This window comes from Camelina sativa, chromosome 20 (genome assembly GCF_000633955.1).
Source record: "Camelina sativa cultivar DH55 chromosome 20, Cs, whole genome shotgun sequence".
NCBI classification, from domain to species: Eukaryota; Viridiplantae; Streptophyta; class Magnoliopsida; order Brassicales; family Brassicaceae; genus Camelina; species Camelina sativa.
The window spans coordinates 8471737-8486341 of record NC_025704.1 but is presented as its reverse complement, the minus strand read 5'-3'; the positions used below and the strand labels follow the sequence as shown (position 1 = coordinate 8486341).

The following is a 14605-nucleotide window of genomic DNA, read 5'->3' as shown; positions in this document are numbered from 1 at the left end:
TATATAGAATAGTATAATAAGGTGGAGATAGACAGTTGTGCATATACAGGTTGACATTATATGGTTGAATACGCGTAGTATTTTGCATTATATTCAAATCAAATATATTATATAGCCGTGTTTTTCATAAGTCTATGGCCATCTTTTTTTTTTTTTTGCTCTCTACTTATCATTGTCACTTTACTCTACATGGAAGTTATCAGTTGTAAATGGCCAAAAATATTGGTTTGTTGTCAAAAAAAGTTAGTTATAAGTTATAAAATGTAATATTTGTTTTCTAAGGTTTAACTTTAACGGAATTGGAATTTTATTTTTACCGGTTTTCTTCCATAGTTTGTAACTTTTTTTAATAGTAATAAAGTTTGTGAAATTTTCGTGGGGTCGTTCAAAAGTTTTTAACGCGGATTAAATATCAAGTGTGAACTGAAATAATTTTTTACACAAAAACAGATTAAACTAGATTAAGTTGAGATTTAACAAAGATCATATACCACCACACGTAGTATGAGTGGAATGAACGGAAGCTGAGAGCCTGAGAGTAAGGAAGGATCAAGGACGTTACATAATCTAATACTAATATACTATTTGTTACATCCAGAGTTCCAGTTGTTATCTTGCAACAAGTTTCAAATGATACGATTTTATAATCAATTCTTAATGATATGATTAAAATAATGATATGATTAAAATAAAAGTAAGGTTTCCACTTATATAAGTTACGTGTTGTTTGGGACCCATCCCTCGTTTCCTTGGTACTTTCGATTTGGTTGATTGCTCTACGGAACCGGATCAGACCCTTTCGTCTGATTTGGAGGATCCTTTGACTTTGAGATATCCGACTGTTCCCTTTATCCATGGGATGAAATACCATTTTATATGATCATCATATGATCATTGTAGAGTTATTAAAAAAAAAAAAAAATTCAGAATTCATTGACTAGCTAGGTAGGTTGAAATTTGACACAACAACTTGTGTTACGTTTAACTGCTTATAATTGAATGTTTCATTCTCTTGACAGCAAGATTCATTCCGTTTTGCAATTCTCATAGTAATATATAAACATCTCGTCTTTTTTTACTAACGTCAGGATCTCGTGGTCACGAGAACGTTCAGCATGCACCATCACTTCATTCGGTTCTTGCATTATAAATAAATTTTGAAATAATTGAACCTTGTAACTAAAACCCATGACTTGGTAAACTATATAAAGTGAATCGAACGTTAGTGAGTGAATTGATGAATAAAAATATAAAAATAATAAGGAATGATGTTTAATATACTATGGTAACAATTAACTAGTACATTCTAGCCACTTGAGTACCATACTAACTACTGCATAACAATTTTCTTATGCTGAGAGATTTGGTTGCTGGGGGATCTCTCTTGAAAGGAGGTACACGATCTTATCAAACAATTCGTATATATTGTGCACACTTTTAAGTGAGATTAAATTTTATATTATTTGTACGTACAAAGACCAAAAAGAATATCTTAATTAAGGAGAGATATGCACTCGACTATAATGATTCTCGCCAACATTTCCCTTGAATCTGTCATATTGTGTTGCCACTCGTGATTTCCTCCACTGAGTTTCGTCTTTCGTGTGCCACGAGATCGTCGCAAAATTTCATGATTTTGGTCTCTAGTGTATAATAATTTAGAACTAGTCTAGTATTTATCATATATTATGCAACAAACAAAAGAAACAAGTACTTAATTATATTTTAATAACTTTGGAAAATTGTTTAAACATTTAAAAATCTCATTAGTGAAGTCACAAATCGAGAAACATATGGGCGTTTATAATTAACTTGTCAAAACGCTGGAATAAGAAATTGATGTTGATAGTTATATAACCTTGCATTGCCTGAAAATTGAAATCTGAATTAATGCCTTCTCATTACTCATTTCCAAACTTCAAATACACCTTATATACATTTACCTAATTAGCTAGATCATTCGTCTAGAATGATTATATATACATTTGTGTCGTGTGTGTTTGTGTGTACACTGGATATATGATTATAGTATGTCGTTTGCTTGCTGCAACCATTCCATACGTTGTTTTTTTTTTGGTAAAAGCCATACGTTTGTTTTGCGAGTTAGTTGCATGCGCAAGGATGTTCTAGACTTCTACCAAAGTTATCGGTTAGGAGAAGAGGGACTGGTATCGTATCTACAATGATTCTTCTAACCTTTTAATTTGCATATCCTATAATAGCGTGGACGATGATGTCATGTTGGAATGTTCGTCTCTGGCTATTTTGGCTATTATGGGAGTGATTGCAACAGTTCAACTTCATTTTCATTTTTCTTGCCCTTGCTATACCCTCTTATTTAAGGTTTTCTCTGATTAATATTAACAGTGTTTTGTGGTCAACATTTTCACCGATATACAAACTATGTTTTGAACACAGCTTAAGAATCTTTGCTCTTTGGGCGTCAATTTTTAACTACTTGTGAAATTGCCATCGGTCAGTTAGTCAATGTGCGTACGAATATATTTGTCAACGGCTGTTAATTACTTAATTAGATATCTTATTATCTTGTAATTAATTCCCACAAATATACGAAGCAGATATTACTGTTGAAATATCCCAAATTTAACACTTTTAGTTCCAGCATATTCTTCTTTAATGGAAAAAAAAACCCCTAACCTCAAAAATAGGGAGCATGCACGTTAAACATATAGAGCGAGATTAGTTCAATAAAATGACCACTTTATTTCTACACGGTAATTTTCTAAACTTTAACGAAACAAACAAATCTCACAAGCGAAAAAAAAGATCACAAATTCACAACAAACATCAATTATTCACGCCGTGAGGGAAAAAAAAAATCAACACCAAGTATATTACAGAATATTCCGATAATATACATAATTCGAAGTTATCACCAACCAAAGAAGTTTAATCTAAAGCTTCTATATAAACCCTTACGTCGTTTCCATCTCAAAAACCATCACAAACCCCATTTCTTCTCATTTCACATATCCAAACCTCAAAGGTCTCCCAAAATATGAAGAATCTCGCAATTCTTGCTGCCTTGGTTCTCTTCTCAAGCTGTGTCATATCTCAAGTCACAGCAAAAGATTTTGAATCGTTACGTACTGAAGAGCTCCAATGGTGGCATTACCACCATTTCTACCCTTACTTTCACCCTAAGCCACACTGGCCGTTCCCCACCACCGGAAAGGCCCTCCCACCACTCCCGGCTGGCTTCCACCCAATTCAATTCCATCCACCACCGGTTGTCGCCAAATGCTTGTCCGACTGCAAGGACGTGAGGACATGTGTTGCGGATATTGCTAAAGCTTTCTTCACCCGCAAACCGGCTATTGGGTTGGATTGTTGTGCCTCGATCCAGAAGATGGATGAAGATTGCCAGAAGACTGTCTTTGGAGCGTATCACAACCCTTTCTTTGACTGCTTAGTTAAGCTACATTGCTCCACCAAAGCTGGATCCACTCCCTCTGCTCCTTCGCCAGCTTAGGGAGAAGTTAAATTGTTGTTTTCTTAATTAGTAGTTCTTTTTTAGTTATGTTTTCTTTCTTTTTTGACTTTTTATTATGTTACGCTTCAAGGATTTTTAAGTATTTTCTTCTTAATTAATAAAGTTATCGTTTAGCAGTGCTTTACTTATTTATTATTTTGTGTATTATATCATGCATGGTTTACAAAAAAAAAAAAAATCCTGGAATAATTGATCTTAACAAACATAAGATATAAAAATGAACGAAAATTAAAACTAAGTTCTTATAGAGAGGTAAATCTCTCGAACTTTTTAACTTTCATAGTTCATTATTACCTTTTCAAATTAGGAGTAACTATTTTGTTAAGTGTAATCAATTATTTTATCAGTTAATGATTACATAAATAATTTCAAATGTTTTAAATAGAAGAAAATCTAATGATAATGATTACAACGCCAATGGTTTTTTTTTTTAAATCAATATTTTTATCGACTAGAAAATACTACTAATAAATAGATGTCTTATGGTCCAGTTTCTGAATTGTCAGCCCAAATTGAACACGTTAAAAATCATTAAACTTGATTAGCCCAAAACTGTGCTGAATTGGAATAGAGATGATATAGCCTAATCAAAGAGAGGTTCGGTTGGAAACAGAGGATATATTAGATTCGGTTTTGTTGTTGCTGTACTCCATTATTTTTTAAAAAGACCTTTTTTCTTAAGATAACGATCATTTTATAATTAATACAAGTCCAAAATATTATCTAGATCGAAATTAAATAGAAAAATATGTACGATAACATCATATTTCATTATATATCATAAAATTTTCCATTCATAAATATACATAGATTATTCGAAATTATCAAAATCTTGCTTAAACCTCTATATAAGTCCTAACGTTTTACCATCGTAAAACCATCACAAAAAAAAGTAAATTGTTTCTTTTTCTCGCTCAACAAAACTTTAACTTCCCAAGAATTCAGAAAAGAAGATGAATACTCCAACAGTTCTTGTTGCTATAATTCTCTTTACATGCTGTGTCACATCCCAAGTCACAGCAAGGATTTTGGAGGAGCCAACTCCATCATTACGTAATGAAAAGCTCCAGTGGTGGTACCACAGGCCACGTTTCCCATCCCCTAGAGCCGGAAGAGCCTTGCCACTCCCGGCTGGCCACTTCCACCCAACTCCATTCAACCCACCACCGGAAGTTGCCAAATGCTTGGCTGATTGCAAGGAGGTAAAAACTTGTTTTGCAGATATCAGAAAAGCATTCATCACTCACAAACCCGCTATTGGATCTGATTGTTGCGCCGCAATCCAAAATATGAAAGAAGATTGCGTGAAGACCGTGTTTGGATCTTTCCATAACCACTTCTTCAATGGCGTTATCAAAAGACATTGCTCTAACAAGGCGGTTTCATCTCCTGCTTCATCTCCTGCCCCTTCGCCAGCTTAGGGTTTCTTTTTTTTTTTTCTGTTAGAATTTGAAGTATTGATTTACTAGAATCTTTTTTTTTTAGTTTTTCTAAGTTATGTTTTTTTATTTTATAATCCACTTTGATCTTGATATACAATTCGTTCTACCTATTCGAATAACAACAAAAATTCTTCTATAATTGAGTTTTTTTGTTCATTATCTATATAATTTAGTTAACTTCTAATTTCAGTTCTTTAATCTACGATGATTCTTTTTTTAACTATTATTACAAGTAGTATTTGAGTTTTATGCTGAATCCGGATCTTGGTTTTTGGTCAGGATTCCACAGTCATAAAAAGGAAGGTTGAACATTATTTAATTTATTTTGAGCAAGACAATGAAGAAAATTTGTTTTTCATTGCTCTAATATGAGGTAGCAGTCAAAATTCACTTTGAAGGTCAAAGATTAAAATATATTTTTTTATAAAAAGAAAAAAAAGCAATGTTAGAAAAAATCAGCCATTAATAATAAAATTATTTCATAATGTTGCAATAGTATCAAACGAAATACAAATCAAAATAGAACGAAACTTGGTTCAACAATAATGGAAACGAAACCCTCAAATCTCCAAATCAATGCAAACGCATTATTAATAAAGTCTTCAAACATTTTTCATAAAATAATTCGATTAACAGATACCATTCGTCTTATTTCAAACAAAGATGCAATTAAAACTCAAGGAAAAAGATTAAAAAAAACAGAGAACTAAATCTTCATTCACAAAACAAAACTCTCCTAAAATCTAACAGAAACAATACCAAAAATATCAAATATTAAAAAATCCAACAACTTTCACTTTCATCAAAAAAAAAAACATTGAATAAATCATACCAAACATAAATGCGTGAAGAGCCAGAGAAAGTGAGGATTTGTACAAAACGGTCTTAATATGATCCATATGTAAAGATAACCAAAAAGATGTTCCCAAAGATTAATATATATATATATATATATCTTATATAATATCAGAAGGTTTTTCTCAACTTTTGCTAAAAAGATGACATTTGGCCTATTATCTATATGACACTTGTACATTTTTGTTGTTTGGACCTAATTAACTAAATTCATTTATACTTTAGACCTAATTCACTAAAAGCCCATAAAAAAAAAACTCTTAACATTTCCTTCTTCCCTTCTTCAATTAGACCTCTTCCAATCTAAACCCACCATTTATCAGTTTGTGGTTTCATCCTAGAAACAATCTGATTATAGGTTATTTTGAAATTATAAAAATATGTTTCAATCTTATGTAAGATTCACGGGCAAAAACGGTTTCTAAATTATGTAAATAATTTATTTATGAGTTTCAATCTTATAAATGATTCATAAGCAAAAAAGGAATCTAAATTATGTTAGATTGTAGATGTTTACGTGTTCTCAAAATTTTCTTATAAATAAATAAATTTTTGACTCAAATTTTAATTTATGAGTTTCCATTACTGGGTTTAGTTTCTAGCCTTTAATCTTATATAATCTAATGTGGGGATGTTTTATGTAAGTAATTTGATAATTGCTTACTCATTTATTCCCATTAGATATTACCAATTCGTTTTCCATAATATTAGAATTCAATCCGTTTTCCATAAAATTAAATTTCAGTCCCTAATTACTCTCATTTTAAGAGAATTTTTTCTGTCATGATTATTTAATTTAAGTCATTAGGTTCCTATGAAGAATTATATTATTCTTATATATCTTTCTACATTTCAATAGGTATTCTTGAATAATTTTTAATATTTTTTTGCAGGTTATCATGTTTGTTGTTTGCATTAAAACTACATCAGAATATATAATGTGAGAATGTTTGACAAATTTACTTATTCATTAGAGTGTTAATGTATGTATTTCCTAATCTCCATGGACCGGTCCGGCAATTTTGGATGACCTATGCTAATTTATTTTTAAAAAACCATTTTCATTATCGTAAATAAAATTATAAGAATAGTAATATAAATTTTTTTTTCATAAGATAGTTTCTAAGTCCATAAACCAATATATGTTCGTTTTGCTTGCTCACATTTTTTGTCTTTTCAATGTTTTCATATTCATTTAAATATTTATACAAAAATAAAAATTATATTGCCTAATAACTCATTATTGTTTTCAAACTCTTCGAATATAGAAACTTTTTTTATTAGAGTTTCAAATTAGTTTTTCTAAATTAAATTTTACTTTAAAGTTTCATCAACAACAAGTTTAATTAGCATTAATCTAATGCTCATTCACCAACAATTCAAAAGACGAAATAGTTTTTTTACATAAACCTAACAAAACTTCATCCGTAAATTGGATATATCTACATGAAAAGTATATGTTTTTTATATAAAACTTGAACTTATATAACAAAATCTAAAAACACCGAACTTATAATTTTGTTTTTCCCTACATAAAAGACAAAAAAAAACTTTTGGTCTAAAGTATGCTCCAAAAAGTTTGATGCCCTAATACTTGGCTTCATTTGCTTACCCTATGGGTTGGGCCTCGGTCTGGGCCTTGAACCATATTTTATATTTACTCTAGGATTATCGTGTTTGTTGGTTATGTTAATACTACTACATCATGAAAAAATGAACTATCATGATTTAATATGTTCAACATCACTACAAGAAATATGCGTATTTTTAGCACACGAAAAAACGCTATCATTTCGTTTCGATAGCGATTTTGTAAACGCTGTCTTTGCCGGTGCTATCTTAGAGGGGGCACATACAATAGCAATTTTTTTTCTTTGCTATTATTTGTCTCTCTATAATAGTGCATTATTATCGCTATATTAAGATTATTAGTAGCATTTCAAATTTGCTATATTATAATTAACAGTGTGTAAAGTAGACTAAAACTTCTTCTTAATAGACGATGCATATGAGTCTCTCTATTGTAAATTTAGTTTGTGATGTTACTATCATATGCTTAAAAAATCATGTTGTTAAGATTGTGATGTCTTTTTATATCATACCATGATATGAGTTGCATTTTTCTATACTAATTAATTTGACTTCTATAGTTTTGAGTAATATATGCTAATTGTATATTGGTATCATATATTTTTAGGAATCTTAGTATCAAATAGCTTTAGAATTAACCATCCTAAAAATAAAATATCAACAAAAATTCTCATAACATTTTCCACTTTCACATATAATATTTTACTTCCTAAGAAACTTTTTTTATTATGACATTTGATATTATAATATTCTGCGGTTTTTCTTCTAAGTAGCTACGACAAAATAAATATTTGTTTTATCCAATTGCATTTATGATAAAGCTAAATAGACATATCTAAAAATTTATTTCAGCGATGGAACAAAACTATTGCATTTTTATAGTCAACCATAACTTAGAGTAATTTTCTATAACTTTATTTACTTGGATTCATTTTCATTATTAAAATTTTGTAAAAACAATTTAATTTGTATTAGAATGTATAAAGAATAAATTATATTGAGGGATGTGATTGCATTTTTTACCTCACCAAAAATTAGCTGGTAAAATATATTTATTAAGTTCATTGTTGTTTACCTAAATTTCATATTTAGATCGTATTCATGTAAGTTATATTCCAAAATTTCATGTTTTTGTAGATGTCAGTGGTAATATAATTTGTGCAAACGCAAGAGAGAAAATAAAAAGATGGAGAATGCTTAATATGTCTTGAAAGTCTAAAGGGAGAAAAAACCATAAACCCACTACTATGTAATCAAAAATTTCTCCACACGTTGAAATACTCTAATAATATATATATAAGGAAAATGCAAGTAAACAAAAGAACCAAAAAAAATTGAAATGATCAGTATATTTTAAAAATCATTAAAATAATAATTGCTGAGTAAACAAATAAAAGAACTATAATATCTAAATTACTAAAATTCAAAAATAATGTAAGCTAAATCTGTGCGTAGCACAGGATGACTTCTAGTATATATATATATTTAAACATATCAGTTTGGTTCTGAATTTATAAATGAATAAGGAGAAAGATTAGCCTAAGTTACTGATAGTTCAAAGATATCGAGCAGCCTGCGGAGCAAAAGGATCTTTATATGAACAGAAAACGCTTTCGAGCGCATCCGCCTCTCTGTCTCTATTTGCACTTAGCTTTAGTTTACATCAGAGCGGTGTGGCCTCACTGGCGTCTTTGACGGGCTTACTCTTCACACACATAGACAAAGCAAACATTAATCTCACAGTGATAAGTGTTATTAACCTTATTTTTTTCTTGTAAGCTCACCTTATTTGGAGCCCTCCCAAGACAATACCACTGCAATTAAGAGCAGAAACTGCACTTTCTGCCTGAATTACATGCAAAGAGTCATAGCATATAAATAATGTTCATAACACAGGGATAAATACTATAATCGAAATCGATGAATGGAAACAAGCGATTAGAAAATCACCAGACTAAATTCGACAAAAGCAATGTTGGTTTGGTGGTAACTGTCTCCAAGCAGCCTCAGATCGTGAACCTAAAAAGAAAAAAACAGAGATGGTGGTAAATGAGAAAACAAAACATCTTTCATAGTATATACAAACGGGCTACAGTCAAAACCAAATTATCTATACCTCACCACAAGCTGTTTTAAAGAAATCTTCCAATTCCGTTTGAGTGACCTACATTTAAAAAAAAAACGTATATAAGATGGTAAACGTTGATTAGTCTGATATGAAAATAGGTACTGAGCGTAACAGAGGATTTGACAAAAATGAACATAATAAGTTTTACCATCTTGCCAATGTTAGTACAATAAACAGTCCTTGCACACTTCTCTCGCTCGTCCTCAGACTAAAGGAAAGAAAATAACGTTATGCGAACACATAGTTGTGAGATTGAATCAGAGTTATCTATAGTCGTCAAGCTCAAGATTGATTATATTAAATCAACTTACCTTTGGAAGGAAATATGGGTTAACAGGCGTGATCGCTGTTTTGGAAATAAGAACCCTAATAGGATGAGAACCAACCATAGTACCCGATTTTCCTAAAGCAGACCTAGCTCCCTCTGAATTAGTGAACTCAATGAAGGCGAAACGGAGAATAGACTTAGGGTCACTGCATATACGGCAATCAACAACCTTTAAACCCAAAAAGAGAACAAATGTATAAGAATTGAGTGAACACCAAGACACAAAACTGGTTTAAAGGTCATTACGTAAGTACCTGGCCACAAGATAAAAATAGACTTGCAAGCTGCTCCTCAGTAACCTATAAAAGAAAAAGATAAAGAGAGCTTTTGGTTGTTTAATTAGACAAAAAAAAGAAGAAAAAAAAAGAAGAGAGCTTTTGGTTATATATAATTGAGACTCTTTATGAGAAAAATGGTTTCTAATTGAGACAATATATATCTCTGTTCTATACTTGTTGATCGATGTCTGAGACATATACAGTTCTCCTGATCTGACTCAAGTTTCTTCTTTTGTTCATCCATCGCCTCCCTTGCTCAAAATTCATTCTCTGTGTTTAATTGGCAAGACTTAAAGAGCAAGCATGCATTAAGAAGAATGACAATAAACTAACAAAAATCAATATGCACATAGGTTCAAAGCTTTCAATCACTACTCAAAAGGGTTATTTCATGGCACTGGAAATTACCAAAATTAAGTTGTTTTGATCATTTTTAGGTGTGTTGTGGCAATAAACAAAGCGTTTGACAAAATATGGGGAATTGGAGTCCGTTTTCGGGTGTGTTGTGAGACTTTATTTTTGGTTATTTCTTGCCATAACACACCTAAAAATGATCAAAACAACTTAGTTTTGGTAATTCCCAGTGCCATATAGATGCCACAGATCGTCTGACTCAACATCGTTAAACTCTGATTTAACACTGTTCGAATAGAGATTGAAATTGATAACATTTTATATAGTTTAGGTAGCAAATTTGAATTTTAATACAATTCAGGTTGTTATTTGCAGGGTGTTGAAGTTTAGGTATGAAAAAGCGTTCAACAAATAATTGGGGTTGATTTTGGTTGTTTTCCCATTTCCTCATTCCCTTCGATCAGTTCCTCCCACTTATTATTATAGTATTCTATGTATTCTTCGTATTTTCATAATTTACACTCTCTTTTAGCAAACATTTTTCTTATTTTTTACACAGAAAATATTAATCCAATTACTAACTTTTTAAAAACCCGGCTTAAGACATTAAATATTAAAATGTAAACACATCCAAAATATAGAGTTCTGTTTGTTTTAAATTTTAACTATAATACAATTCAAGAAGATCCAATTCCACATTTAAATTCTATAAACAAAACTAGTGAAATGTAGGGAGTGGTTCGCCCTAATTCTCTCTCAGGCACGATAATCGAGGCGCTGCTCTACTCACCTTTCTCCGACGCCGGTAGAGCTCCGGCTCGCCGGCGTCGGGATCTCTCAATCTCTCTGCTCCTTTACTACTTCTGTCTACAATTCTCGTCCATGTCTTTGGTTCTCTTCATCGGAGTCCTCTTGAGAGTCCAGATCTAAACTCCGATTTTGCATCAGTTTTATCCACCTCCCATTGTTCCTCCGCTTTCGTCCTCCTCTCTCAGTGAGGCTGCTCGTCTGAGTACACAATTGCTTGAGTTCACCCCTCAACCCCCCGAATGCCCTGGTTCTCTTGGTGATTATCTCTCGATCAGGTTTTTCCCACAGTTAACCTTAACATCTCACCTATCCTCGGAGTTATATCCTCCCTCCAAGTGTTTTACTTGGCGGCAGCTGGACGGGAGTTCTGTGTTGACACCAGAGCCTTTGAAGATCTTGACAAAGAACACCATAACCCCGGCTTGCTTTGTTCTAACCTCGCTATCTCTTTGGCCCAGGTTTGCTCCCCAATCTTACTTTGGAACCCTGGTAGATAGTCTACTCTGCTTAGACTATGATTCATCCCTACACTGGAACCTTCCCCGATCCGTCTATAATCGTTTTATATCAAGTTCAAATTGTTTAGTCCCGGTGTCATCTGCTTGGTCAAGATGAGGTTTCCTCGATAGCAGAATATTGGCTTCTTATAATTTGCTTGAAAACCCTTTGTGTCGAGTTCAGTGTGAATCCAGGTTTGGTCTTAACTCCACTCTCTCCCTCCCTATTCAACGCTTGGTTTGCTCAATGGTATCACTAGTTCGAAGACTGCTTCTGATCCTTAAGCCACCATCATTGTTAGAATGGTATGAGAGTTATTTGAAAACCGTTCTTGTCGGATCTCCTAGGGATGCTCTCCTTGAGGGAGACTGCTTGATGAGCTTGGCATTATGATCCCACATTTACAATGTTGGGAGTACCTCGCCTTTCACCAGCCTCTTTTATCCACCTCACCTGATTGCAAAGCTCTCTAAACTGCAAACCATCTGCTTTATGAAGCCCCCTCATAGAAACTTGAAGATTAGTGGCATTATGACCCTCACTCCAAGGAGGAGTGGTTACCACAACCTCTTCAAGTCCTGTTTCATCAACCTTGGACCAACAACTACTTCTGTAGTAACCGGTTATCAGAACCTCAGCTCCCCTGCTCGACCCTTTGGCAACACAGCTTTGCTATTCTCATCTCTGCCAAGTCTTCGAAGAATCAAGACAGTGGCTTTCTACTCCTTTGACTTGTTCATGGAGTCTGCATCGATTTGCCTTGACCTCAAAGATTCCATGCTGCTTCCTAGCATGTGGTTTATAGCTCTCAAGCTTCTCACATCGAATGCTTCTATCTATCCTTGTACTTCTATTGATCTATGCTTTGCTTTATCTTACCCTATGTTGTACCTTAAACAATCATTGCCTTGTATGTTACTCTCTATTTAATAGAATGGTAACACTCTTGGATCAAAAAAAAAAAAAAAAAAATTCTATAAACTATTTTTATGAAAGGAATAACTGAATTAATTAAGAGTTGAGCTAACAAACAATGAATGAGTTTAGTTGCATATGCATTTAATAACCAAAGAAATAATACATCAATAATAATTAAATGCTGAGATTAGAAAAAACACAAAATCTAATAAAATATTTAATATCTGTAAATAAATAAAGAAAAGAGCAATAAAATCTGGGTGGACCAATAAAAGAAAATTACTGAGAATAGAGCTTTTTTTTTTTTTGGCTACCTACACTGCATGTAGATCTCTCCAAAATTCGTATTAATTATGTGTTAGTTTTCTTGGTTCGGTCACATTATTTACATTAAGTTTTGAATATGAATTTAAATTTTAATGTTAGAAAAATATAGCCAAAGAAACAATATAAATTAAGAATAATTAAATTCTGATAAAAAATAAACTTACTAAATCTAAGAATTAAATATAACAAAATATTTAATATCTATAAATAAAGAAAAAAGAAGAAGAAAATCTGGGTGGACCAAAAAGATGTGGTATTCCCATTTTTATTAGAGTGTAAAGTAAAATAAAAGATTCACTAGCTCTACTCTTTATATATATATATATGATCTTCCCATATTGATAGAGTAAGTTATAAGAAAAGAAAAAAAAATTAATGATCAATAAGCTAGTTTAATCACTGTCTTTTATAAGAGATGACGACCAAAAACCTTCCAGAGGATTTGGTTGTAGAAATACTCTCTAGGATTCCGGTTGTATTTTTGACACCGTTACGATCAATATCCAAAGGATGGTATGTTTTTGCTTTCGATTTAAGATAACAAATCATCTTGTTTGCTTTATCTGCTTTCAGTTTAAGATAACACGGGTTCAACCTAAAAATCCTTACAAAGAATTCGATTTATTTGCTTTCGGTTAAGATAACAAATCATCTTGTTACAAAATCTTGAGGATTGGTCGATCTCGTCATGGTACCATATTTCAAACTGAGAACGAAATCTAGGACTTCACCTCCAATTCTTGGAGGGTTGTTGTTGGTAAGACTATAGACTGGTCCATTGTAGAGGATGATCACACTACGAAGATTGTTACAGAGATTGACGACACTCATGGCATGTATGTGAAGGAGAATATTGTTATAAAGGGGGTGACAACACTTGTTGCATGTATACGAATGGAAATACTTACTGGCTTGTTTTTACTCCAAACTTACGTGAACACCACTATAATTATCTCTTACTAAGTTTTGATTTCTCTACAGAGATATTTGGTAATGTGCTTTTTTCCAGGAGACGATATATATGCATGTTTTCCTTTGGCTTTATCTGTGACTAGAGAAGGGCAACAACTTTGTATATTGCTAAATTGTGTCCTAGGGCCAACCATTATTACATATGGATAGCATCAAAGAGTGAGTATCGGAGCAATATCATGGACCAAGTTCCTCACTGTGTGGGACGATGGTTCCATCTATTATTTTGGGTTTAGGCATTTTAGGGCGGTGGGTTGAGTTTCTTGGCTGACCATGAGAAGGAAATTTTATTGACTCGTAATCAAAACAGCCACGACCAATATTCCAAGAACATCATATACATTATGGGAAAGGGTAAATACATAGAATTGGATCATCATGGCGCAAAACCTACACATGAATCTCCTACCCCACTTCTCTTCTGCTATGTTCCAAGTTTGGTTCGAATCCAGCATTGTCTCTAGTTCTTTGGAAGAGGCAAAAGGCTAGGAAAGCACCTATAATGAGTATAATTACTCACTTGTGCAGGATAGAATGATAAGTGTAGGTTAAGATATTATTAGGCTCATGTTAGCTTAATCTTATGTTGTA

The 14605-nt window shown here is 32.5% G+C and overlaps 3 protein-coding genes across 3 annotated transcripts; 2 read left to right on the top strand and 1 right to left on the bottom strand.

The window, feature by feature from the left end:
• On the top strand, positions 2973 to 3578 carry LOC104770034. The gene has a single exon (XM_010494382.1). The coding sequence runs from the start codon at positions 3020 to 3022 to the stop codon at positions 3491 to 3493; it is 474 nt and encodes a 157-aa protein (XP_010492684.1). The 5' UTR covers positions 2973 to 3019; the 3' UTR covers positions 3494 to 3578.
• Positions 4415 to 4954, top strand: LOC104770032. Its single transcript, XM_010494381.1, has one exon. The coding sequence runs from the start codon at positions 4468 to 4470 to the stop codon at positions 4933 to 4935; it is 468 nt and encodes a 155-aa protein (XP_010492683.1). The 5' UTR covers positions 4415 to 4467; the 3' UTR covers positions 4936 to 4954.
• On the bottom strand, positions 9038 to 10402 carry LOC104770031 (polyadenylate-binding protein-interacting protein 13-like). The gene is made up of 8 exons (XM_010494380.2): positions 10310 to 10402; positions 10112 to 10156; positions 9841 to 10026; positions 9678 to 9737; positions 9518 to 9565; positions 9352 to 9420; positions 9186 to 9247; positions 9038 to 9106 (listed from the first exon to the last, which is right to left on the bottom strand). The coding sequence occupies exons 1-8, from the start codon at positions 10400 to 10402 to the stop codon at positions 9055 to 9057; spliced, it is 615 nt and encodes a 204-aa protein (XP_010492682.1). The 3' UTR covers positions 9038 to 9054.

Bases quoted from the DNA above. Each gene is read 5' to 3' on its own strand.
- LOC104770034 (XM_010494382.1), top strand. From the start codon at position 3,020: ATGAAGAATCTCGCAATTCTTGCTGCCTTGGTTCTCTTCTCAAGCTGT.
- LOC104770032 (XM_010494381.1), top strand. From the start codon at position 4,468: ATGAATACTCCAACAGTTCTTGTTGCTATAATTCTCTTTACATGCTGT.
- LOC104770031 (XM_010494380.2), bottom strand. From the start codon at position 10,402: ATGAATTTTGAGCAAGGGAGGCGATGGATGAACAAAAGAAGAAACTTG. The intron at 10,027-10,111 runs GTACTTACGTAA...TTGGGTTTAAAG, and splicing joins TATTTTTATCTTGTGGCCAG to GTTGTTGATTGCCGTATATG. The intron at 9,566-9,677 runs GTAAAACTTATT...TTTTAAATGTAG, and splicing joins GTACTAACATTGGCAAGATG to GTCACTCAAACGGAATTGGA.